The sequence below is a fragment of the Eptatretus burgeri genome, chromosome 8 (assembly GCF_056783735.1).
Source record: "Eptatretus burgeri isolate ZD-2024b chromosome 8, Ebu_testis_v1, whole genome shotgun sequence".
NCBI classification, from domain to species: Eukaryota; Metazoa; Chordata; class Myxini; order Myxiniformes; family Myxinidae; genus Eptatretus; species Eptatretus burgeri.
In genome coordinates, this window is record NC_140968.1 from 74,671,150 (window position 1) to 74,695,540 (window position 24,391).

General features: G+C 46.1%; 1 protein-coding gene across 3 annotated transcripts in view; it reads right to left on the minus strand.

The window, feature by feature from the left end:
- Positions 1-9,177: 9,177 nt before the first annotated feature.
- Positions 9,178-24,391, minus strand: part of PTER (phosphotriesterase related) — a 33,989-nt gene continuing 18,775 nt past the window's right edge. For 2 of the 3 annotated variants that reach the window (XM_085892629.1, XM_085892628.1), the window contains 3 exons: positions 23,730-23,995; positions 14,576-14,716; positions 9,178-9,466 (listed from right to left, as the gene is read on the minus strand). In XM_085892629.1, the coding sequence (XP_085748755.1) occupies positions 9,253-9,466; positions 14,576-14,716; positions 23,730-23,995 (621 nt within the window). In that variant the 3' untranslated portion in view covers positions 9,178-9,252. Of the gene's footprint in view, positions 9,467-9,526; positions 10,130-14,575; positions 14,717-23,729; positions 23,996-24,391 lie in introns of those variants that run through there. The other variant, XM_085892630.1, reaches the window with a different exon arrangement.

The window sequence follows — 24,391 nt, forward strand, 5'->3', positions numbered from 1 at the left end:
CTTTTAGAGCCGCGGTTAATGGCTTGTGAAAAGAGACAATTTATCTCCTTATTCTCACAAACCGAATGCATCCTGTAGACCTTGGATATAACTACCCAACGATTCAGCGGTCTACTGTATTTGCCCAATCTTTTTGGTTCTTATTGTACCTCTTGGGGTTTTTTGGAGGGGATAGAGAGGGGGGTTTAAGAAACACGATCCTCGCAATGAAAACATTTTCTGCGGGATTGCAAGAATTTTTGAACTGAATTAAATCGAATAAAGATTTTATGATTTGTCCACAAAAAAGCCAGAAAATTCCATTGACCAACAAAGCTTAAATTCTGAGAATGAACTCTTGTCCAATTAATTTCCAAATGCAATTAAAATAATAAATTATGACAAAAACAATAGTGATAGTGCAACAAAACGTCACTCTGAAACTATCAAAATTTCACAGGGAGTGCAATTCAACATACAACTGCAGTATCAACTGGAGGGGGAGCACTCGGGAGAGTGCAAAACCTCCGCCGCCAATACTGCTGGGTCACTCAAGTGAACCTTGTATCTTATTCATTAAATATGTCAACAGTGCTGACAGAGTTATAGTTCTTTTCTCCAACATTTTTTTTTGGGGGGGTAACAATTTTTTTTGGGGGGGGTTGGAAATCACTTAAAACATGTAGAAATGCAAAAAATTCTCTTTTTTGGGGGGGTAAAAATTTGGGGGGTTGGAAATCACTTAAAACATGTAGAAATGCAAAAAGAAATTCTCTATTTTTTGGGGGGGGTAACAATTTTTTTGGGGGGGGTTGGAAATCACTTAAAACATGTAGAAATGCAAAAAAAAATTCTCTATTTTTTTGGGGGGGTAACAATTTTTTTTGGGGGGGGGTTGGAAATCACTTGAAACATGTAGAAATGCAAAAAAAAAAAAAATTCTCGAACAATTTTTTTTGGGGGGGGGACCAAGTCCAAAATTTAATGCCATGATCCTTGGACCATACATAACCCCCCCCCCCACCGAGTTTCGTCGAAATCCGTCGAGGAGTTTTTCCGTAATACTGTTCACAAACACAAACAAACAAACAAACAGAAAGAGGTGAAAACAGTAACCTCCATCTATCTTCGAAGATGGCGGCGGTTAACTAGAGGGGGAGCACTCGGTAGAGTGCAAAACCTCCACCGCCAATACTGCTAGGTCACTCAAGTGAACCTGATATCCTATTCATTCAATTTGACGTCAACAGTGCTCAGAGTTATAGTTTGCAACTTTCCCTTTTACTTTTAACTTTTACATACTCAATTCATTCGTCATAACTAGATTCCTTGAGACAGAAATTGATTTTACGTGGGTATATCCACCTGAAGTTCCAAAATCAGCCGCAATTATTATTTTGGCATTTTTTTTTGTTGGAAATCACTTATAACATGTAGAAATGCAAAAAAAGGATCGAAATTTTGTTGAAAAAAAAAGTTGCAAGAAGTTTTTTTTTCTCTAACAACTTTTTTTTTGGGGGGGGGGGGGTTGGAAATCACTTAAAACATGTAGAAATGCAAAAAAAAAAATTCAAATATTTTTTCAAAATGGCCACATAGCGGCCATATTGGATTTTGTACCAGGTCCAAAATCTAATGGCATGATCCTTGGACCATACCTTATGCCCCCACCAAGTTTCGTCGAAATCCGTCGATTTTTTTTCCGTAATACTGTTCACAAACAAACAAACAGAAAGGGGGTGAAAACAGTAACCTCCGATCTTCGATGGCGGAGGTTAACTGGAGAGTTCATAGAACCCAATATCCTGCGCAGTTACTTAAATTTTAATAAAATGATGGTTTTAATGATCGTTTAAAAAAAATCCGAAACTTTAGTGCTGTTGAAGTAGTCCAGAAGAGCACCCTTAAACACCATCCCATTGAACCTATATTTGAATTGAAGTACTGCACCATACTGCAAAACTGGACTTCTTGGATGTATGATGGCAGACAATGTGTGTAGTACAGTGTTCAAGTATATAATTACATTTAAATAAAATACAGATTGCAAAAGTTGTATAATGAAATTAATTTCAGGTTTTACCACCATTTTCCGCAGTGTCTGTGACATCATCCTATCAAAAACATTACATTAGTTCTTCGTGCTTGTCGTTTGTGTCCTTTATAACATCCTTAAAAACAATAAGTTTCCTGTTTGAAATGATTTTCAATTTTGTTTGACTGCCGGACAGGCAGACAGAGTGAAAATATTATCTCACTCCTCTCTGGGCATGTGCAATCAGGACAAATTCAGAAGAATGATGTGTTAAAACGAAAGACTTGTCTTCGGATTCATGTTGCAATTGGTGTTGAAAATCTAACATTCATTTTAAATAGGTTGTCCGTCGATCACAAACTGACAATCATCAACTGATAGGACAGACGGGCGGACATGAACAAATTGCTTCACCCCACTTCACACTTTGCGTGCGTGGGGTAATTAGAGTTCATAAGAACACCTTACCCCCTGGAGACCTAAGAAACAAGGACGTGGGGTGGGGGTCTATGAGCAGAAAATTTGATTGGTCGTGATGACATAAAATGCCATAATATTTTTTTCCAAGTATTGCTAAACAGAAGATGTTTGAAAGTATCAAAAAAGCAATTTGTGTTCTTGTGTTCAAGTATATACAGTAAATCATCTGAAATAAAATAGTGGTTTTAAAGTTTGTTGAGAAAAACTTTTTCGGAAAGTTGACCACCGTCGATGCAGCGTTTTATTTGCAACCTTATTTCACACGTTACATTGGTTCTCCGTACATGTTGTTTGTGTCCTTTATGACGTCACTAAAAACAGTAAGTCTCCTGTTTGGAATGGTTTTCAATTTTGTTTCGCTGCCAGGCAAGCAGAGTAAAAGAAATATTCTCTCTCCTCTCTGCGCATGTGATATCAAAATGAACTCGCAGCCAAAGTACGACTAAACGACAGGTTCGTTTTCTGATTCATGTTCAAAATATAACATGAAATTTAAATAAGTTGTTCCTCCATCATAAACTGACTTTTGTAGAAAGACACAGAGTCAGACAAAAGTGAACCAATTGCATAACCCCGCTTTTCGCTTCACGCACATGGGGTAATAAAAAGACATTGGAAAAAAAATTTACTTGAAATTTTAAAGTTGGTGGCATTCATGAAAATACATACAAAGGAAAGATTATTGTCCAAGAGCAAACTTAAACGTGGCACTGTGCAAACACGTCACAGTGCCAAGACATGGTCCTTTTGTTTTTGGTATAATCAGCCTTGGTGTCCACTTGGCTGTGCAGGAGGGGTGTTTCTGAATGTAATTAATTGTCAAATGACCTTAATGGTCCTCCCCACCCCTGCACAAAGGACATGATGCTCCGAGATGCAGGTCCCCTTCTCTGGCAACGCATCAGAACAGCAGCTTATAATTGAATCAAGGAATTCTGAATTTAATATGTTTATCAACATACTCTTTGCAAAAAAATAAAAATAAAATAACCATCAGCATTGCATCTTTAATGTTCACAAACGAGTGGAAGGGGGGAAAAAGGAACAGCCGACTTGACATTCCTTTTATCCCCCCACTCGCAAAGCAAAGAATGCTGCACATACACGTTTGCAAGCAATTAACTGGACGGTATTGTCGTCTCTAATCCACAAGATAACTCGGAGGATGAGCACATAACCAAATTAATTGTCCTGCTGAATCTACAGAGTGAGCCATAAGTCCCAGGACACCGTTTTAGCTGATTATACAAGATTTCTTTAAACCATGTATTTATTTAAAAAAAAAAATTCAGATAATGCAAGTAATACACTAAACCAAGATGGCAGACATGGCTCCTGTTATAACATAGACATGCGGGTTTCAGAAGGTGGAACGGAGTCCTCGCAGGTCTCGAAGTATCCACCTTTGTTTCGGTGAGAGGTCACGATTCATTTACCAAAGGTGTGAAGATTTCTTGTTCTCAAAGTTTTTTGTTCCAAGGACTCTTTTGAGGATCCTCTCCGAGCCCTGGACACAATTTTGTGTTTTTCCCCCAAACGACATGTGAACGGGGCGGCTCTCATTGGTTCAAACTCGCACATTACATCCCATTCCGATGCCCTCCTGGTGAATCATGGATGCGATTTCACGATTTTGATGGTTATTAACATTGTCCTAACCCTAACCCGGTTCTGTTTGATATGCAATTGCAGAACAACAACACCAGAATATATCAATGGGCATTTGTATCAATTTACAAGAACAAACTTTGAGTATGAAACAGATCTTCATGATGGTGTGAACGTGGTGACAAACGATTTTGGTGATCCACATTGCACATACGTAAACATTGTGAAAATTTTGTTGCTTCCTTCCTTTGTCCGCCATGACCCCTCCCAATTTCACCCAGATGTCATGACTAACCCCTGAATTCCTAATTGCTTGGTTTAACCAAGAGGGGTGAACTGTAAGAACTCACGAACAGATGGAGCGATAACGAACTTGACAGTATAAAGCAGAGGCCACTGACCGACCTGTGATGTGGGAGCAACGGCTTTATTTTTTGGTCTTTTAAAGGGAGATGCCAATAATGTTGAGAGCTTTCAAACCAGTGTCGGTGGTGTGATGGTTGGAGCATCCACACTCAGTTTGAGAGGTTGGTAGTTTGAACCCTGCTGAGTCGTACCAAATATTTTTTCAAATGGTATGTGTTGCTTCCTTGCTTAATGCTCATTATTTAAAAAAGGAGAGAGCATGGACAAACAACCATAGATTGGCAAGCATTGTGCAGGCTTGATGGCTTCCTCTAATGTTAAAGTTCCCTGTAAGGGAACTCGTACTATTATTATAACTTAGATGCCACAGAATCCAAGAGAACAGATATCATGCTGGAAAGCCAGCTCACAAGGGAAAGCAGTACTCCACTGAGCTATAGACAAAGGCCTTGTAGACTGTAACTGATTTTTCCAAGGATAACACTTGGATCAACAGAGGATGCCCAGTCAATGACTGACTTTGGAGGACAGCTTTGGTATATGGTCAGCCGAGGAAAGATCATGGCTGACGGTGAGACCGAGAAGTTCAAGAGACTGAACCCTTTCCAGTGGATGATATTGGAAATAGATCGGTGCGTTCGTTTTGAAGGTCCTTCCAGAGGGACAGGGTAAAACTGAGATTTGCCAGGATTGAAAGACATGTTCGATTTATCAGACGGATATCGAATCAATTCCACGTTGGCAGAGAGCGACGTACATGCTGTTTGCCTGTCATTGGGTTGGGGTTAACTTGTGACAGTGCAGTATCGTCTGCAAAAAGGAAGAGGGTTTTCCAGAGCATCAAATATTGTTATGAATCTGGAAGCTTACTGCACTCAACATTCAGGTCCTTATAGAACAGTTATATCGGTAAGCGTGTGTTTATAGTTAGGGCTCCCTACCTGTGTCTAACGGGAGTAACATGTGTGCGCTGCGGAGATTCGTTTACAACAAACCTCCTTCACTTCACATCGCCCACGTGCGCCATCGCCCACGTGCGCCATCGCCCACGTGCGCCATCGCCCACGTGCGCCATCGCCCACGTGCGCCATCGCCCACGTGCGCCATCGCCCACGTGCGTCCGGCCACGTACGTGGGCGGAGATTTCCATCGCCTCAGACCGGGACTCCACCCAGGAAGGCAGGGGCTTGTCCCTTGTCCAATCACGCCACAGAGGGCGGCTTTCCCACGACACGCCGGCCAATGAGGGTTGAAATGGCCACAGAAGGCGGCTTTCCCACGACACGCCAGCCAATGAGGGTAGAGATGGCCACAGAAGGCAGCTTTCCCACGACACGCCAGCCAATGAGGGTTGAGATGGCCACAGAAGGCGGCTTTCCCAAGACACACCGGCCAATGAGGGTTGAGATGGCTACAGAGAGCGACCTTCCCATGACGCCCCGTCCAATGAGGGTGGAGAGCTCCTCAGACGGTGATTTGCTCACCCCGGAGGAAAAAGGAATATAAGAAACGAGCTGAAACCCCGTCACAGACGGATTCCGTTCATTCAACCACCCTCACCAGCTCACACACACTCGAGGGACATGGACTGGACAGGGTGTGCTTGCCCCCGCCTTCTCATCCCCCGCCCCTGCCCCATTCAATCTGCTTACCCCCACCCAAAAATGTAATTACCCCAGCCCCGCCTCTTCACTCCCCACCCCCCGTCTATTGATTCCCCGCCCCACTTGCCCCCGGGCCCCCACCCCCCTGTCCACCCCTCACACTCAACTTCGCCTCATTCAACCCATCCCCCGCCCCATTTCCCCCTGTCTCCCGCTTTCAATTTGCTTACCTCTGCCCAAAAATTTGCTTACCTTGCCCCCCGCCTCTTCCCTCCCTCCCCCCGTCTCTTCATCCCCCGCCCCGTCTCTTCATCCCCCGCCCCGTCTCTTCATCCCCCGCCCCGTCTCTTCATCCCCCGCCCCCGTCTCTTCATCCCCCGCCCCGTCTCTTCATCCCCCGCCCCGTCTCTTCATCCCCCGCCCCCGTCTCTTCATCCCCCCCCCCCGTCTCTTCATCCCCCGCCCCCGTCTCTTCACTCCTCGCCCCCATCTCAACGAAAAGTGTTTATTCTGCTTCAGCGTTGAAAGTTGACTATTGCCACTATGTGCGATGCACTCTTACAGGTACGAAGTTTCTTTCAGTCCAGGTCACAGTACCAAGAAAAACGTGATGCGACCGCTAGGAGGAGCACAAAATTGGTCCTTCAGTATTAATATATAGATGCCAGGCTGGGTAGTGGGGGTGGTAAAAGGGTCGTGGTCATCGTCATGGTGGTCATCATCATGTTGCAGGTTCGAGTCCCGCCGAGCTGGATCATCGTCGCCAATGATATTCTCCTTGGCCTTGGTCGATTGGTGCGTGGCCGGTTGGAGAGCGTGGTACCTGGTGCTTGGAGTGGCATCGTGTTGCGGGTTCAAGTACCGCCGAGCCGGATCGTCGAAGACCACACGAGGTGGACAGGTCCAAGCACAGGCTCTGGTCTCTAGCTCACCTGTCCTCAAACTGGAGGCCTTCAATAAAGACCATTGGGGTCCGTGTGTGTGTGTGTGTGTGTGTGTGTGTGTGTGTGTGTGTGTGTGTGTGTGTGTGTGTGTGTGTGTGTGTGTGTGTGTGTGTGTGTGTGGGCTCGTCTTTAAGTAGCAACTGGATAAGTGCTTTTGCTTGTACATTGACTGCATTTCTTATAGTCAGATAACTCTGCTCTTCTGTGTTCCCTCCCCCCCCCCCATTATAAACAAATCCCCCGTTAAATGGTTCAGCTCGTTTCTGTGTTTTCTTTATTGGTTTAGCACGGTGCATGTTGGGAAATTTGGAAGCGGCAAATTGTGTATTTGGACCGACGGACCTTGGTAACCATCCGCTCAGGTTACGCAGGGTTCGAGCACGCTACTGGCTCGTTCCATTCGAGCTCCGCTGAGGGTGAATTTCCCCGGCAGTTTGGACGATGTGGGTATTTAGGTAAATTGAAATTGGCAATCGACCCTATCCCACGCGGTTGCCCTATTGGCGATCTTAGGTCCGATAAGGGACCCGTCGGCTCCAGAGTTATCCGGGGTGACGACCTATAAATTCCGGGTGTCCGGTGGAGCCGACTCTACTTCTCCATCTAGCGGTCATGCTCGCCGCGGACGCCCGGCCCCACAACAATGTCGCTTATGTACATGAGGAACAAGGCTGGACCAAAAAAGCCACTCAGAGAGGAGATGGTGATAGCAACAAAATGACTGTGGCAATGAAAAAATGTCAAAAAGCGAGGTATGAGTTCAGACATTTTGCCTTGTCTTGAGTAGAGTCAATGGTGAGGATATTTCAAGTGAGTGAGGGGTAAAGGGAGAACAAACCACAGTTGGACTTGACAAGGCACCAACAGGACTGTGAGGAATTGAACTGTTTGGAGAGTTCTGCCGATTTACAACATTTTGTTTTTTGGGCTTGCCCAAGGATGGACACACACTGGGATGAGACATGTCGTGTTTGTGAGTGAACTCCCAGGAAAACAGGAGCATTGAGAAGACAAAGAAGAAGAAGAAACTCACCGATACAAATGTTTAGTAACAATTAGGTGGGGGAGGTGTTTGGAAAGGAAAAGGAGATGAAAGATTTTTAAACGTCATTTCAAAGAAGGTGTTAGTAGATTTAAAAAAAAGAAAGAGGTTTTGAAAGGAAGGAGGAGTAAGAGTGTAGGTTTGAGGATTAAAAGGTGAGAGAGGAGAGAGGAGAGAGGAGAGAATGAAAATGAATTGTTTTCTTTTTAAAATAATTTGAGAAGTTTTGAGTTGATAAAGGAAGATGGATGACAAAGATAAGCTCGAGAATAAGGCCTAAGTCACATTTGCCACGGCGGCCGTGGGGGTCTCCAAAATCTACGGCCACTAGCAATTATACGGCAGCCGCAGTATTTCCACGGTCACACAATGTAGCAGTCACATATGTTTTTATTTTTCGGGGAGCCGCACGGGGTATTTATAAATTGTGGAGACCGAAAACCTGGGGGTGCCGTACGGTCTTTCATTTGATGTCGCACGGTGACCTGAGGGCGTCCCTGCGGCGGCCATAGAATTTTCAAGGCAGACGCAAGGCGACCGCAGGGGGGCCCTAAGGCGAACGTGCGGCCAGACGGACGGTAACGAGTGGGTTTTTTTTTTTTTACCAGTTCTTTTTCTTCGGATTGTCGAATCGCTACGGCGAACGTAGAAATGAAAAAGTTATATTGTACTCCGCGTTAAATTATTAACTCCGCGTTATAATTCCAAGGCGACCCCTACGGTCTGTAAAATATATCCATACGGCGTAGGGCCACCTCACGTTTCTGTCAATTCAGAGGGCGTACGGCCGCCGTATCCTCGCCGTAGAGCAAATGTGACTTAGGCCTTAGAAACAGATGAGAGTCGAAAAAAAAAAATTAAGGAAAAAGTGGAATGGTTATCACTCGAGCACGCAGACTCGCTGAGGCCAAGAAAACACAAACTCATTACCACAGCATCAAGTAAAAACGGACAAGAATATGTGAAAAGATTCACGATACGATTACCAGGACAGGGACACAAACGACAACAATTAGCTAAGACAGATCCAGTGCGGTAAACTTAGCTTTTGGAGAGGATCTCACGGAGCCGAGAAAACTGACTGCACTCACAAAAACAAACAAACAGCGGAACCAGAAGTTCTTTTTCAAATTGTTTAAAGACAACTTTAACACTTTAACAGTGAATTCAAGGTCTCATTATCAGGTAAACACCCTAGCGGCAAGTGGTAAGCCAGGTGCGAGGATTGTGTATGAGCATGCGTTCAATGGCAGCTTGTGGGACACCCCGCCGCTGCATCTTGGGCACGATGTTCTGCAGGATGTGCGAATATCCATGCCCACCGAAACGTGACAAGCGGTGCCAAGAAAAGATATCGTGGGACATGAGCAGCTGATCGACAAGACCTTCTTCCAGCAGCATCTGTATACTGCCAGACAAGCATAGAGATTGATTATGTTGTAAACAAGGCATTATACACATATGTCAGACAGAAAACTCAGATGTATAATATGCATGACTCGACTTAGGAGAGACATGGCAAAAGGTCTACTGTTTTTAAGGACATCATAAAGGAAACAAACAGGTACAACAAACAAATGTAACGCGTTAGATCGGGTGATGTAATAGACACTGGGTAAAACAGCCGTAAATGCCAGAATTTATTCATCAATACACCTTTAAATCTCTTTAAACCATTATTTAAATTTAACTATATATTTAAACACTGCAGAACGGACAAATTATATATTTATATCGTGTTCCACGAACTCTTTAGTTCTCAAATGTTGTCAAAGAATACCATTCTTCAGGACAACGCCGCAGATGATGTCTTTCAATGGAAAATGGAACAGAAAATGGTGTTCGTCTGTAAACGTGTGACCCTCAATGGCATTCTCTTATCTCTTCTTCTCGTCCAGGCTGGAGTTCCTCAAGGCAGTGTTCTGGGTCCTGTTCTTTTCTGGTTTTCATCAATGATCTCTCAGATTCCATGGAAAATCCTCTTTATCTCTTTGCTGATGACTCCACCCTCTGCTGTACCATCTGTCATCTCTCAGACCGGCAAGCAGCAGCTTCTTCACTCTCTGCAGACCTAGATAAAATCACACATGAGTCAAACACTTGGAACATGTCTTTCAATCCTGACAAATCTCACACCCTTACCATGTCTCTCTAAAAGGACTGTCTGGACCCCCCCCCCACTTCCCCCATCTACTTTCTAAACAATCCCCTTGAAGAAGTTCTTTCATTCAAGCTTCTGGGTTTCACTGTCTGCCAAGACTTTTCCTGGGAAAGCCACATTTCCAACCTGGCCTCCAAAGCTCGTCGCCGACTGGGAATCCTCCGTCGTGCAAAGTCCTTCCTTGGCACAACTGAGCTCCTGACCACGTTCAAAGCTTTCATCCACAGTCTAATAGAGTACTGGTCCCCCCTCTGGGGTGGTGCTCCTGCCTCACAGGAGTTTGAGGTCATGCTGTGGAAACCAAGGCATTTAGGATAAGGATCGTTGGTATCTCCCGCGATGAAGCTGAGTCTTTGGGTCTCTCACTCTCTCGCCGGAGGCAGGTCGGTGGTCTTTGTCTTCTACCATCTCCTCTCTGGCCTTACTCTGTCTGTGAGTAAGGTAGGCCTTACCTCTCCTTACCTCTCCCCCTGCTCTGTCTGTGATCTGTCCCCCCCCCCCCCATCTTTCCTCAGAGTGCTCAAGGTCCGTAAAAAACCCCCTTCTGGTAAAACTGCCAAAATCACGAATCACTGCTCACGTTCTCTTTCATTTCTCTTTTGTCCCACCTCTGGAACAAACTCCTACACTCTCTTCAATCCCATTCTTCCCTCTAGCTCTTCAAAACATCTGTTCACCACCATCTCTGGTCTTCCCCCATCCAAAAATCTTGATCTTTAGTATCCCTGTTAATTTATTTACCCCAAATCGATCTCCTTCAAATTCCCTATTTTTCATCTTGAAAGTCCCTGTAGTACCATCTTGTTTACCCCATGTATCCCACCCCATCCCTCTCCGTTCCACAGATCTCCGATTGCCTTTATTCTCCACTATTTTGTGCTTCTCTCTCACCCCTCGTGTCTCCTGCCTTGTTATATTGTTGCGAATCTGGAAGCTTACTGCACTCAACATTCAGGTCCTATAGCTCAGTTATTTCGATAAGTGAATGTGGATAGATAGCTCCCTTTCCATAGCCTAATGGGTGAATAAATGTACTTGTGCTGAGTTACTTTGATAGTCAGGGTTTTCTTTAACTTTTACACCCCTCATAACTACGACAACGCCAGCATCACCTTCACCTCGCTCTGGCTGACGCCATGGCCTACGTGCGTGTCAGCACGTACGTGGGCGGAGCCCACGCAGAATACAGTTCATCTGGCTATTTGGTGGGCGAAGCCCATGCAGAATAATGTTCCTCTGCCTGTTTGGTGGGCGGAGTTCAAGGAGGAGCCTTGCGATGGTGAGGAAGGCGGTCCGCGTGACGTCAACACGCCCCCGGGCCAATCGATGGACTTGCCGCTCGTTTTGGCCAGTGACAGGGCGACGAGCGATTGTGTGCACCAAAACCATCCAGTGAGGGAGAGCGGGGAGGGCGGAGGCATCCCCCCCCCGACAGGGTGAATAAGGGTGCGGCGCGCTCGGACAGCAAGGGCTGGGGAGAGCTTGAGAGATCCTGGGAAGAAGAGCGAAGGAGCTGGAGCTTGAAAGATCCTGGGGAGAGAGTTCGAGATTCAGAGATCCTGCCGCCAACAGAACTGCAAGGGGTGCGCGCCGTCTCTCTGAAGGATACAGAGGAGAAGTTTGGTTGCCAGGACAAGCGCCAAGCGGAGCTGAGGAGGCTGATCGCGGCTTGCCGGTGTCTGGATTCGGCTCGCATCTCGCTGGTGCCCGGTTTGAATCAGTGCGAAGACCACATGAGGTGGACAGATCCGAGGCAGGCTCTGGTCTTCAGCTCGCCTTCCCCTCCGAGCTGGAGGCCTCAATAAAGGCTGTGGCCACCGTTTCTTGTGTGTGCGTGTGCGTGTGTGTGTGTTTGTGGTGCCAGTCGAGTAAGTAGGAATTATATAAGTGCTGTTGGCTGTACATAGTGCTTCTCTATTATTCGGATAACTCTGCTTCTTACGTGCCCCCCCCGCCCCCCTGCCCCATTATAAATAAACCCATGTGTTAAATGTATCGGTTCGTTTTTGTGTTTCTTTTATTGGTTTAACATGGTGCGGGTTGGAGAATTAGCCAGGTTGTTGCTGCTGTAAAAGGGACATTTAGACCGACGGAAGCTCGGTGACCGTCCGCTCGGGTCGCACACGGTTTGAGCACGCCAGCAGCTCGTACGAGCCGTACGAGCGCCGTCGAGGGTGAATTTCCCTGGTAGTTTGGACGACGTGGGTATTTAGGTCAATTGAAATTGGCAATCGACCCTACTCCACGTGGTCGACCTATTGGCAAACTTCGGTCTCATAAGGGACCCGTCAGCTCCGGAGTTATCCGGCGTGACGACCTATAAATTCCGGGTGTTCGGTGGAGCCGACTCTACTGCTCCATCTAGCGGTCGTGCTCGTCGCCGATACCCGGCCAAACAACAATATGTTTCTGTGTGTCATCTATGACACGAGCCTCGACTTGGTATTCAAAAAAAAAGTTTTTGTCAAACGCCAAAATGTGTTTAGTTTTTTCAAATGTTTTATGAAAGCGATGCCATAGTCAAAAGCATGCCAAAAAATAAGACATAAATGTGAATAAAATGGGATTATACATTTTCTTTCTATTTAAATATACTGGCAGACCCTGACATTCGCGGTTCCGCTATTCATAGACCCAGCATAATCGCGGTTCATAAAATGTGACCTACTTTTATATTTGCGGCGCTGTGCTTCACGTATTCACGGGTGGGGGGGGGGGGGTTTGCGGATGTATTTATGTTATTTCTGACCCAGTTCTACATTCGTGGCGTTGTGCTTCACGTATTCACGGGTGGGGGGGAGGTTGTTTTTTTCGCGGGTGTATTTGTTATTTCTGACCCAGTTCTATATTCGTGGCCCTGTGCTTCACGTATTCACGGGTGGGAGTGGGGGGGGGGTGTTTTTTTTGCAGGTGTATTTATGTTATTTCTGACCCAGTTCTACATTCGTGGCCTTGTGCTTCACGTATTCACGGGTGGGGGGGGGTTGTTTTCTTCGCGGGTGTATTTATGTTATTTCTGACCTAGTTCTATATTCGTGGCCCTGTGCTTCACGTATTCACGGGTGGGGGGGGGGGTTGTTTTTTTTCGCGGGTGTATTTATGTTATTTCTGACCCAGTTCTATATTTGTGGCCCTGTGCTTCATGTATTCACAGGTGGGGGGGGGGGTGTTTTTTTCGCGGGTGTATTTATGTTATTTCTGACCCAGTTCTATATTTGTGGCCCTGTGCTTCACGTATTCACGGGTGGGGGGGGGTGTTTTTTTCGCGGGTGTATTTATGTTATTTCTGACCCAGTTCTACATTCGTGGCACTGTGCTTGGCATATTCGCGGGTTTTTCGCAGGCTTTTTTTTCAGGTTTTCTTGTTTTTTTTGCAGACATATTCACATTTTTTTCACAGGATTTTTCATTTCCCCTTTTGAATCATGAACCGCCATGCCAATCCCTCTTTTCGCCATTGAAACAATGCCCCAACATTTTGAGACTCAACGTTTGCGGCATTTTTCAGGAATGATCCCTCGTGAATGTCAGGGCCCAGCAGTACCTGCATATTAAAATGCTTGTCTTCAACTCTTGTGAGTGCCTCGTTCTAGGAACATTTTGAACACTCCTCGTATGTCCGAGTGTAGTGATAACCACAAGTATTTTGTTGTGCATCAGCTATGAGGCCAGTTATGGCTTGGAGGGTTTTCCTCGTGACTTTCGTTTATCTTGGCCCCTATAGGACTCCTCAATGACATATTCAAGCAAATGCTGCCTCAGTACTCAAAGGCAGAAACTCTCCTCCTCTTCTCTGGCATTCAGATATTGTATCTATCTTTGCACCAGAGCCGTGAACAAGATGCAGTATAAATACTTGTTTTTGGTGGTACTCTATGCAGGCAAAAACTCTGCCCAACAACGTATCACTGTTATCTCATTCTATGACTTAGGAGATGATTGTAGGAGGCTGTTCAAACAATAGAGTACAAGAATATCAAATATTTGTTTTATTTGGATATGTCAGGCATGTGTCACTAGGCTATGACAATCGGCACACACAGCTCATACGGTCCAGGACAATTGTAACTGCAAAAGTCCTTAAGGGAACAAGTTGCCTCCATACTCTCCAACACACTACGTCACGTTTTGATATTTACTGTGTATGCCCATGGAACTAAAGTTAACATTGAAGCGATTGATCAAAATATTGAGAACTGTGATGATTTCTCTATTAAATGAAAAGTATATACCAATAGATAGTGCAGGTACCAAAGATAATCATCATGATGACCAACATTTTGTGACTCATAAAAGTACATTGTTATTATTTTTGTTGTTATTATCATACGTGTCCATAAGTGCAGGATGTCTGACCTGCGGATCCGTTCACTATCGCAGGGCATGTCCACATTCAAGTTGAGTTCATAGTCGAGGATTTCTAAGCCAAAGAGGTCATACTCCAAATAGCAGCCCAGTTTTGCAAACTCCAGTAGCTGATTCTTTTCAAACAGTGTCCTGCCCAAAGGTAACGGAGCATCATCAATGATAAAATAGTGCACAAGGAATTTTCAGAAATGAAACCGAAAATTCCTCATTTGAGACCCTACAATAACAACAGTGAACAAATTTTAAATGTAAAAGCACATCGAGAATGGCAATAAAAATAGTTATTAATTACAGCAAATGGCTAGTTGTCTGCGTTGTTAGCACAAGACCAAAAAAAAAAAATCCATGAGAATAACATGGTTAAAGTTATCCGCCGTAAAATATCATCAAGTGACGTTTCTGGTTTTATCCTTCACGGGAGCAAAACAGGCATTTTCATGAATGAAACATCTGAAATTATTTATGAGAGATCTTACGATCTTTATTTGAGACCTCTCCCCCACCCTCCCTTACCCTAGCCTAGCCTACCCAACATAACCTCCAGGCCCCATTAGTTGGAGGACGTTAATGATCCCAAGGTGTTCTTTGTGAAAAGCACGCAAGCTATCGCAAGTACGCTGAACAAATTACCTGCCCTAAATTACAGAGGGTGATACATCAGCAGCACACCTGTGCACTCGGCCAATGATACGACTCCCAGCCTTATGCTGCATATCAAAGAAGAAAAATAAGTGCATTGTCATATTTTACGGCTGACCATTCTAATGTTTTTATACACAGAATAGTACTGGACAAATAAATTAAAAAAAAAACATTCCTATCGGCTATGATTTTCTATGCAGGCAAACTGGAATACAATGATTATTTGGCAGCTGGAAATTTCAAGTTCTCAGTAATTTACACATCATATCACAGAATAAAATGCTGAAACGATGAGGAGAAAAGATTCTATTTATATGTAGTACACTGGAAGGAAAGTATTAATATACCAGCAGGATGCGTGGAAATTCCACGTAATGTAAAATAAGACTTCAACTCTCCCCGTCCCTCTCTCCCTCCTTCCCTGAATAGGAAGACAAGTTTGCCATTTAACACTACTTTGGCTCTGAATTAGTCCTGATCGTGCATGCGCAGAGAGAAATGAGATAATCTTTTTACTCTGTCTGCCTACCTGGCTGTCAAACAAAAGTGAAAATCATTCCAAACAGGAAACTTAGTTTTTTAAGGATGTTATGAAGGACACAAACAACAAGCACAAATAACTAATGTAACTTGTTAAATAAGGTGGTGTAATCGACACTGGGTAAAACGGCGGAAAAACCGGGAATTAATTTATTTATAGGTCTTTAAACCTCTTTAAAGCTTTATTATCTCCGCCACTGAAGGTAGATAGAGGTTATGCTTTCACCGCTGTCTGTCTATTTGTTTGTTTGTGAAGAAAATATCTCAAAAAGTTATGGACGGATTCAGACGAAACTTGGTGGATGGGTTGGTTCGGAGAAAAGAACAAACCGATGAAATTTTAGTTCAGGTCCGAATCCAGATCCGGCTAACAGTGTGATACAAAACGTAAACTAATCCGGCGGAGGTATGCACTCTTCCAAATGCCCTTCTGATTTAAATTGAATTCTATAGTTGAACGCTGTAGAACACAATCGCCTTCATAATACTTCCAAGAGCCATGATATATATATATATATATATATATATATATATATATATATATATATATATATATATATATATATATATATATATACATATATATATATATATATATATATATATATATATATATATATACATACATATATATATATATATATATATATATATATATATATACATACATACATATATATATATATATATATATATATATATATATATATATATATATATATATATATATATACATATATATATATATATATCAATACATAGCATGAAACAGTGTTATCCTGGAACGGCTTACATGTCCAGATTATTGAATAAGAATGCTCCAGGCAGTTTCACCAAACACTTGCAGAGTTTCAAATCACTTTTTCTTTATTTAAATCACTCCATCAGCGTCACTAAACAACCGTTCCTTTTCCACCAAACCACACGTCCCGCCAGACTGGAGAAGAGTCCGCTCACCCTCTGCCGCGGAGATGACGCCACACATGTGCGGAGCATAGATATGTACGAGACAAGAAATGAGTAGAAAATAAATATGCATGAAGTGAAACGTGAACATACATTTTACATTCAAATGTGGTTACATCACAGGTGTGGCATGTGAGAGGGTGCATATCGGGATTGAAGAAGAAGCCACCGATATGACTATGTATGATGCCGATTGACGCTGCATTCTACGGTGATCAATAAAGCCTCCATGTTCTAACCTGCGACTCAACATCGTCTTATTACAGTGTACAAGGGTGGTGTATAAGACTGCTTCAGTTGCGCTAAACTTCTGGATTTTTTTTAATCTGTTATTAAAATCTAAGTATATACTCAAACACTGCGTGTGATATCGTGCTCCATGAACGTTCTAATTGTGTTACCAGTGGCTACTGGAAGAAAGAAAGATAAAGAATTTTGGAGTCACAAAGAGGCGCCCCTGCTAAACTTACATATTGCCCGACCACTGTGCATTTTGGGGAGGGTTTTGCATGTTTGTAGATCTTGAACTAGAACAGCCCACAGTAGAGCACATACCTCCATCAGGCTGAACAATTTACATTTTTGTATCCACTGATAGGCCACATCGAGATCTGGACCTGAACTAAAATCTAATCAGCTTGTTCTTGTCACCGAGCCAATTCATCCACCTAGTTTTACTATAACTTGGGAAGGCAATACAGTGTGAGGGAGAAGGGAAGGCAGTGTGAGGGAGAAGGGAAGGCAGTGTGAGAGGAAGGGAAGGCAGCGTGAGGGGAAGGGAAGGCAGCATGAGGGGAAGGGAAGGCAGCATGAGGGGAGGGAAGGGAAGGCGGCATGAAGGGAAGGCAGCGTGAGGGGAAGGGAAGGCAGCGTGAGGGGAAGGGAAGGCAGCATGAGGGGAAGGGAAGGCAGTGTGAGAGGAAGGGAAGGCAGCGTGAGGGGAAGGGAAGGCAGCGTGAGGGGAAGGGAAGGCAGCGTGAGGGGAAGGGAAGGCAGTGTGACAGGAAGGGAAGGGAAAGGAAGGTGGCGTGAGGGGAAGGGAAGGGAAGGCAGCGTGAGGGGAATGGAAGGCAGCGTGAGAGGAAGGGAAGGCAGTGTGACAGGAATGGAAGGGAAAGGAAGGCGGCGTGAGGGGAAGGGAAGGTGGTGCAAGGGGAAGGGAAGGGAAATCGGCGTGAGGGGAGGGAAGGCAGTGTGACAGGAAGGGAAAGGAAAGAGGCGGCATGAGGGGATGGGAAGGTGGTGTGAGGGGAAGGGAAGGGAAGTCGGCATGAGGGGAAGGGAAGGGAAGTCGGCGGAAAGGGAAGGCAGCATGAGGGGAGGGAAGGCAGTGTGACAGGAAGGGAAAAGAAAGGGAGGCGGCATGAGGGGATGGGAAGGTGGTGTGAGGGGAAGGGAAGGGAAGTCGGCATGAGGGGAAGGGAAGGGAAGTCGGCATGAGGGGAAGGGAAGGGAAGTCAGCGTGAGGGGAAGGGAAGGCAGCGTGAGGGGAAGGGAAGGCAGCGTGAGGGGAAGGGAAGGCAGCGTGAGGGGGAGGGGAAGGGGGAAGGGGAAGGCAGCATGAGGGGAAGGGGAAGGCGGCGTGAGGGGAAGGGGAAGGCGGCGTGAGGAGAAGGGGAAGGCGGCGTGAGGGGAAGGGAAGGCGGCGTGAGGGGAAGGGAAGTCTGCGAGAGGGGAAGGGAAGTCTGCGAGAGGGGAAGGGAGGTCTGCGAGAGGGGAAGGGGAGTCTGGGAGAGGGGAAGGGAAGTCTGCGAGAGGGGAAGGGAAGTCTGCGAGAGGGGAAGGGAAGTCTGCGAGAGGGGAAGGGAAGTCTGCGAGAGGGGAAGGGAAGTCTGCGAGAGGGGAAGGGAAGTCTGCGAGAGGGGAAGGGAAGTCTGCGAGAGGGGAAGGGAAGTCTGCGAGAGGGGAAGGGAAGTCTGGGAGAGGGGAAGGGAAGTCTGCGAGAGGGGACGGGGAAGGCTGCGAGAGGAGAAGGGGAAGCCTGCGAGAGGGGAGGGGAAGGTACCGTGAGGGGAAGGGAAGGCAGCATGAGGGGAAGCGAAGGCAGCATGAGGGGAAGGAAAGTGAAGTCAGCGTTAGGGGAAGGGAAGGTGGCGTGAGGGGAAGGGAAGGGAAGGTGGCGTGAGGGGAAGGGAAGGGAAGGTGGCGTGAGGGGAAGGGAAGGGAAGGTGGCGTGAGGGGAAGGGAAGGGAAGGTGGCGTGAGGGGAAGGGAAGGGAAGGTGGCGTGAGGGGAAGGGAAGGGAAGGTGACGTGAGGGGAAGGGAAGGGAAGGTGACGTGAGGGGAAGGGAAGGGAAGGTGACGTGAGGAGAAGGGGAAGGGAAGATGACGTGAGGAGAAGGGGAGAGGAAGGGAAGGTGACGTGAGGAGAAGGGGAGGGGAACGGAAGGTGACATGAAGGGAAGGTGACGTGAGGGGAAGGGAAGGGAAGGTGGCGTGAGGGGAAGGGAAGGGAAGGTGGCGTGAGGGGAAGGGAAGGGAAGGTGGCGTGAGGGGAAGGGAAGGGAAGGTGTTGTGAGGGGAAGGGAAGGGAAGGTGGTGTGAGGGGAAGGGAAGGGAAGGTGGTGGGAGGGGAGGGGAAGGGAAGGTGGTGTGAGGGGAAGGGAAGTCGGTGTGAGCGGAAGGGAAGACGGCGTGATGGGAAGGGACGCAGTGTGAGGGGAAGGAAAGGGAAGGCGGCGTGAGGGGAAGGGAAGGTGGCGTGAGGGGAAGGAAAGGGAAGGCGGCGTGAGGGGAAGGGAAGGTGGCGTGAGGGGAAGGGAAGTCGGCGTGAGGGGAAGGGAAGCCGGCGTGAGGGGAAGGGAAGGCGGCATGAGGGGAAGGGGAAGGCAGCGTGAGGGGAAGGGGGAGGAAAGGCAATGTGAGGGAAGGGGAGGGAAGGCAGCATGAGGGAAAGGGAAGGCAGCGTAAGGGGAGGGGGGAGAGAAGGCAATGTGAGGTGAGGGGAAGGAAGGCAGTATGAGGGGAGGGGAAGACACACACATTTATTACATTTATTAGTATAGAAGATATACATTAGGATGGTTTAAAGTTTTGACATTCTGATTTTAGCTCACTTGGAACGTATTTCCGGGGTCCTTATGGGATGGTGCGTCGTCTGTCTGTCCGTCTGTCGATCTGTCCATCCACAAATACTTGCAACTTCTTCTCTGAAACTACACTTACGATTACAATGAAACTTTACCACATTCATTACCGTGTATGTACCAAAGTTTGTTCATGTCATGTAGTTAGATTTAGTATATGTGTAGTTAGATTTCCCCACCGTTGTTTAGAGGGAATTTCCGTGTTCACAGGGCTGTGATCCCTTGAGTTAGCAGTTTTTCTTTTCTCTATCATTATTTTGGACCAATCATTCCCCAACAACCAAATCGCCACCACCAACAACGCCCCCAAACAACTACACCAAACTCCCACCACCTTCGCCTTTCTACCGAACGTCGTGCCATGGGTTGTGAATGGGATCCTTTCAAAGAAGAAATCGGATCAGGAATGATTCGCGCCCACTTTTCATCCATCCAATGGCTGAGCATCAGGTGGTGTAGCCCCGCCTCCAAACCCGCTGTGATCCGCAAATTTACATATGCACTCCTCCCCCGACCTATATAAGCGCGAGCACAACGCAGCTCGAGGCAGTCTGGAGGGGTCGGAGAACAGGACGGAGCTCGAAGAGGCATACGGCGGTAGTGTCGGTGGGGCAGAGTTGGGAAACGGAGCTCGAAGCAGACGGGGAAAGGCAGACGGGGGCTGATCGACGGAGAGGAAGGAACTCGGAGGTCAGGTCGAAGTTGAGCGGCGAGGAGGGCGAGTTGCTGAGTGGAGCAGGGGCGCGGAGGAGGGCTCAGAGGCGAACCAGAAGGCTGAGTGGGGACCGCCACCGGAGAAGGGCATAGTGGAGGCCACAGCCAGGAGGAGTTCGCCAGAGCCAGTGCGGTCCAGAGCGTCAACTCGTTGGACGGAGTGTCAGCAATTCCCCTCTTCCTTACCGAGCTCCACGCTAAGAAAGCACCGGTAACCCCGTCCGTTCCCCTCCCCAACCGTGGTGCCGACGGTGAAACACGTGCCTGCGCGGAGAACGCCGGAGAGAGCTCACCGGCCACGCCAGGGGCACGAAGCCAGGCGCAACTATGCTGACATCGCGGCTTGCCCGCCATCGCGCCACAAGGGCGCGGGTTAGACCCTTCGGTCTCGTGGACCTGGCCGCTCATCCAGGTTCCACGTACATTTGGTCCACGGACCTGTCTGCCACCCTTGTCTTGGAGGGTGGCTTTTCTTTGCTTTTGTGTAAATGCATGTGGTGGTGCCGTCTTATAAGTAGAATTGTCTAAGTATGTGTGTGAAATAAAGACACTTTATTCGGTTGTAACTATGCCTTTGCTTGATTTCACTGTGTACGTGCATGATTTACTGTAAGGCTGTAAAATACGTGCTTGTCTGAGTGTGCAATAAATGTGCTTGTTTAACCATTTCGTTGCGTCCTTTCCCTTGTTTGAAAGTTCCATCTTGCATCACGGAAGGAATTGGTAGAGGGGTGTAAGCACCCGGTAAATAATCACGTCCGTCGGGGCCGGCGATAACACCGCTCGGTTATCACTGAAGCACGGAACGGACCGCTTAAGCGGTTCGTGTCCTAGGCCGGCCAGCGGCGAGGTACGATCGCCCGGTTAACTACTCGCGCAGGTACTTAGGTAGGTCGAGTTTGGCGAACAACCCTATCCTGCGCGGGTGGCCGATTGGCATGATTGTGGTGTGGTCGAAAGATCCACCCGTGACTAGCTCCTGGCGGTAGTTCCAAGGAGGGTCACGAATGAATTGTCCGTTCCGGTGGGCGACGCGGTCGCGATTTGAGTTACGTGGCCGATCGCACGCCGGGTGGACCGAAATTCGTAACAATATACATATATAATTCTAACCACTGATTCAAGTCATTGATTGACTGATATTAAGGTTCGGTACTTTCCAGGTGACGTAGAAAGCTGAAATTTTGCGTGCCAAAGGAATATAGCCGATACACGGGCGGGGGGGGGGGGGATCACTCATAGAACCGTTGAAAAACATACGTAAATGAAAATTTAAATAAATGAAAATAACAAATGAAAAAACACAAATGGTGGCGAGCGACCTGAGACAATGGGGGAAGCATGGTTCGTTAGTGCTTACAATATGTAAGCATACCCCACTCGTACATATATATGTATATCCCTCTCTCGTAAGGACTTTCTCTGTCTGGGATCCATGCCCTCCTCTGTGGAAACATCTATTTTGTGTATTACATCATTATTGATAACTGTTGTGCCATATTTTGTGATTTGTTTCATTGTCACCAATTTCTTTGTTACTCTACGCACCAACCGAAAAGTGGGATGAAGCAGTTGGTTGACTTTGTTTGTGTCTACAGATGTCAATCAATGATCGAGGAACTACATAATTTCAATTGATTGTCATATTGTGAACATGAATCGAAACACAAACATGCAGTTTAGCAGTACTTTGGCTCTGAATTTGGCAAGATGGTACAGAATGTCATCCCAAGAGCATATGCACAGAATCTATCTGCCTGTTTGGCAGTCAAACAAAATTTGAAATCGTTCCAAACAGGAAACTTAGTGTTTTAGGGATGTTGTAAAGAACAGAAACAACAGGCACAAACAATAACCAAATTAACATGTTGAATAATGTTGTGTAAAATTCGGGCATCGACAGCAGTAAACTTCCAAAAAAGGTTGTTTTTTTTAAAAGCCTTTGAAATCTTTATTTTATTTTAATACGAGAATATAAGATCCGTCGCTTCGCTGATGGAAATACCAGTCTTTGCTGTGATGACTAATCAATAGGGCAAGAAGAAAAAGGATTTCTGGGAGTGCAGAGACAACAAGCGTTGCAAGTTGGTGTTTGCAGTTTTGCCACGTGTGCCCATGTTCCCATAAAAAATAAAAAATAAAAAATAAAAATAAAAATTTTCATCACAAACCTTCTCGGAGTTTCCTGAATCCACCGTCCGATTTATTGATATCCGTCAATCTGTTCTCAAATTATATCATGACAAACAGACAGACAGACACGCCTCCTTTTATAATACAGATAATTATATTCTTGAACAACAATGCAGAACACAAATCGGCTTCTTGCCACTTCCAAAAACATCCAGTTTCGCAGTACTTGGACAAAATATTATGCAATTTTTACACCGTCTCGACCAATCAAATTTGTCGCTTGTGCTCTCAGCGTTGGGGAATATCGAGATTCAGACAAAATGGCAGCTTGTTGGAACTATAGATTGTGATCGGTAACGCAAAAGAAGAATTTCAAAGACCCTTCCCATGTCCTTTGTCTCAAGACTTTACGGGGTAAGGTGTTCTGTGAGCTCCAGTTATTAAACTGTTTGTTTCATTCACCACATTCCACCGTCATGCTGTTAGAACACCTTTTTGATGATGATGCTCTTTTCTCTTTACAGAGCATTGGCGCTACCTACTGAAGCAGTTTCTTGGCAAAGGTTATACTGGGTGGTTTGCCATTGTCTTCCCATCGCCGATTGTTGGTGCTCTATCCTTTCAAAACCCTGAACATCAAACAAGGAAGCAACACGTACCATTTTTAATGGTCTTAGATTTGATTCAGACGAGGTTAGAACCGCCGACCTCCAAGACAAGATGGTCTTGAATCAGACGCTCCAACCATTACGCCACATAGTCTGGTATGTTAGAACATTAAGTGTCCTTTAAAAAGTGTGGGATTCTCTTTTCCATATACAGCTTTGAAATCAACCAATCACTGCTTAGTTATTCAGGGCTATGCCCCAACCAGTGAGTGAGTGCTCGCACACCCTCACACCCTCATACCCTCCCCCCCTCCCCACCTCGTCCCCCATCCTACATGCATCAGGTGGCCATGGTAAAGTTATTGATTATTATTTTCAACGGAATGTTATATGAAAGTCATTTTATTTGGCACCTTAATCCCTATGATTCCTTTTGCAATCTGGCGGTCGTACCTGTCAATGTGAGACATGACCGTTTTATGTAGGTCAGCACCAGATTCCTGGAGCAGTCGTACAATTTGGAAAGGTGCATCATGGTGTCTCCCAGGATGCACAATGATGGGGCAGTGAAGAGAGGCCTGTACGGTGGCCGCAGCACGAAGCACGCGGACCTCACTCTCTGTGATTGGCCAAGAACAACCAATCTCACCGATGATGCCACAACGAATGCCCGTTCCATCAACACCTTCCTCCAACTCACGCCTCATAACTTCTGCCAGCTGGAATAGGGGTATGGTGGAAGAGGGGTATGGTACATTGAGGGGTATGGTACATCTGACTACATAGTTTTATTGCTCCCAATTGCTCCTGGACTGTATATAATTTATTTTTCACTTGGAAGTTGTGGGTTACGATGTGTAAATAAAGGTGGAAAAAGTCTGATTTAATGCAATTTAATTCCAGGCTATAAGGCAACAAAAGATGACAATTTTGAAAGGGGTGTAGACTTTCTACAGGTACTGTAGCTCAGCTTGACACCACGGAAACCAAGGCCTTCGAGATCATTGGAGTCTCACATGATAAAGCTGATTTGATGGGCCTCTCACTTTCACATCGCAGAGATGTCGGTGGGGTCTCTATCTTCTACCACTTTCTGATCTTGCACACTTTCTCCA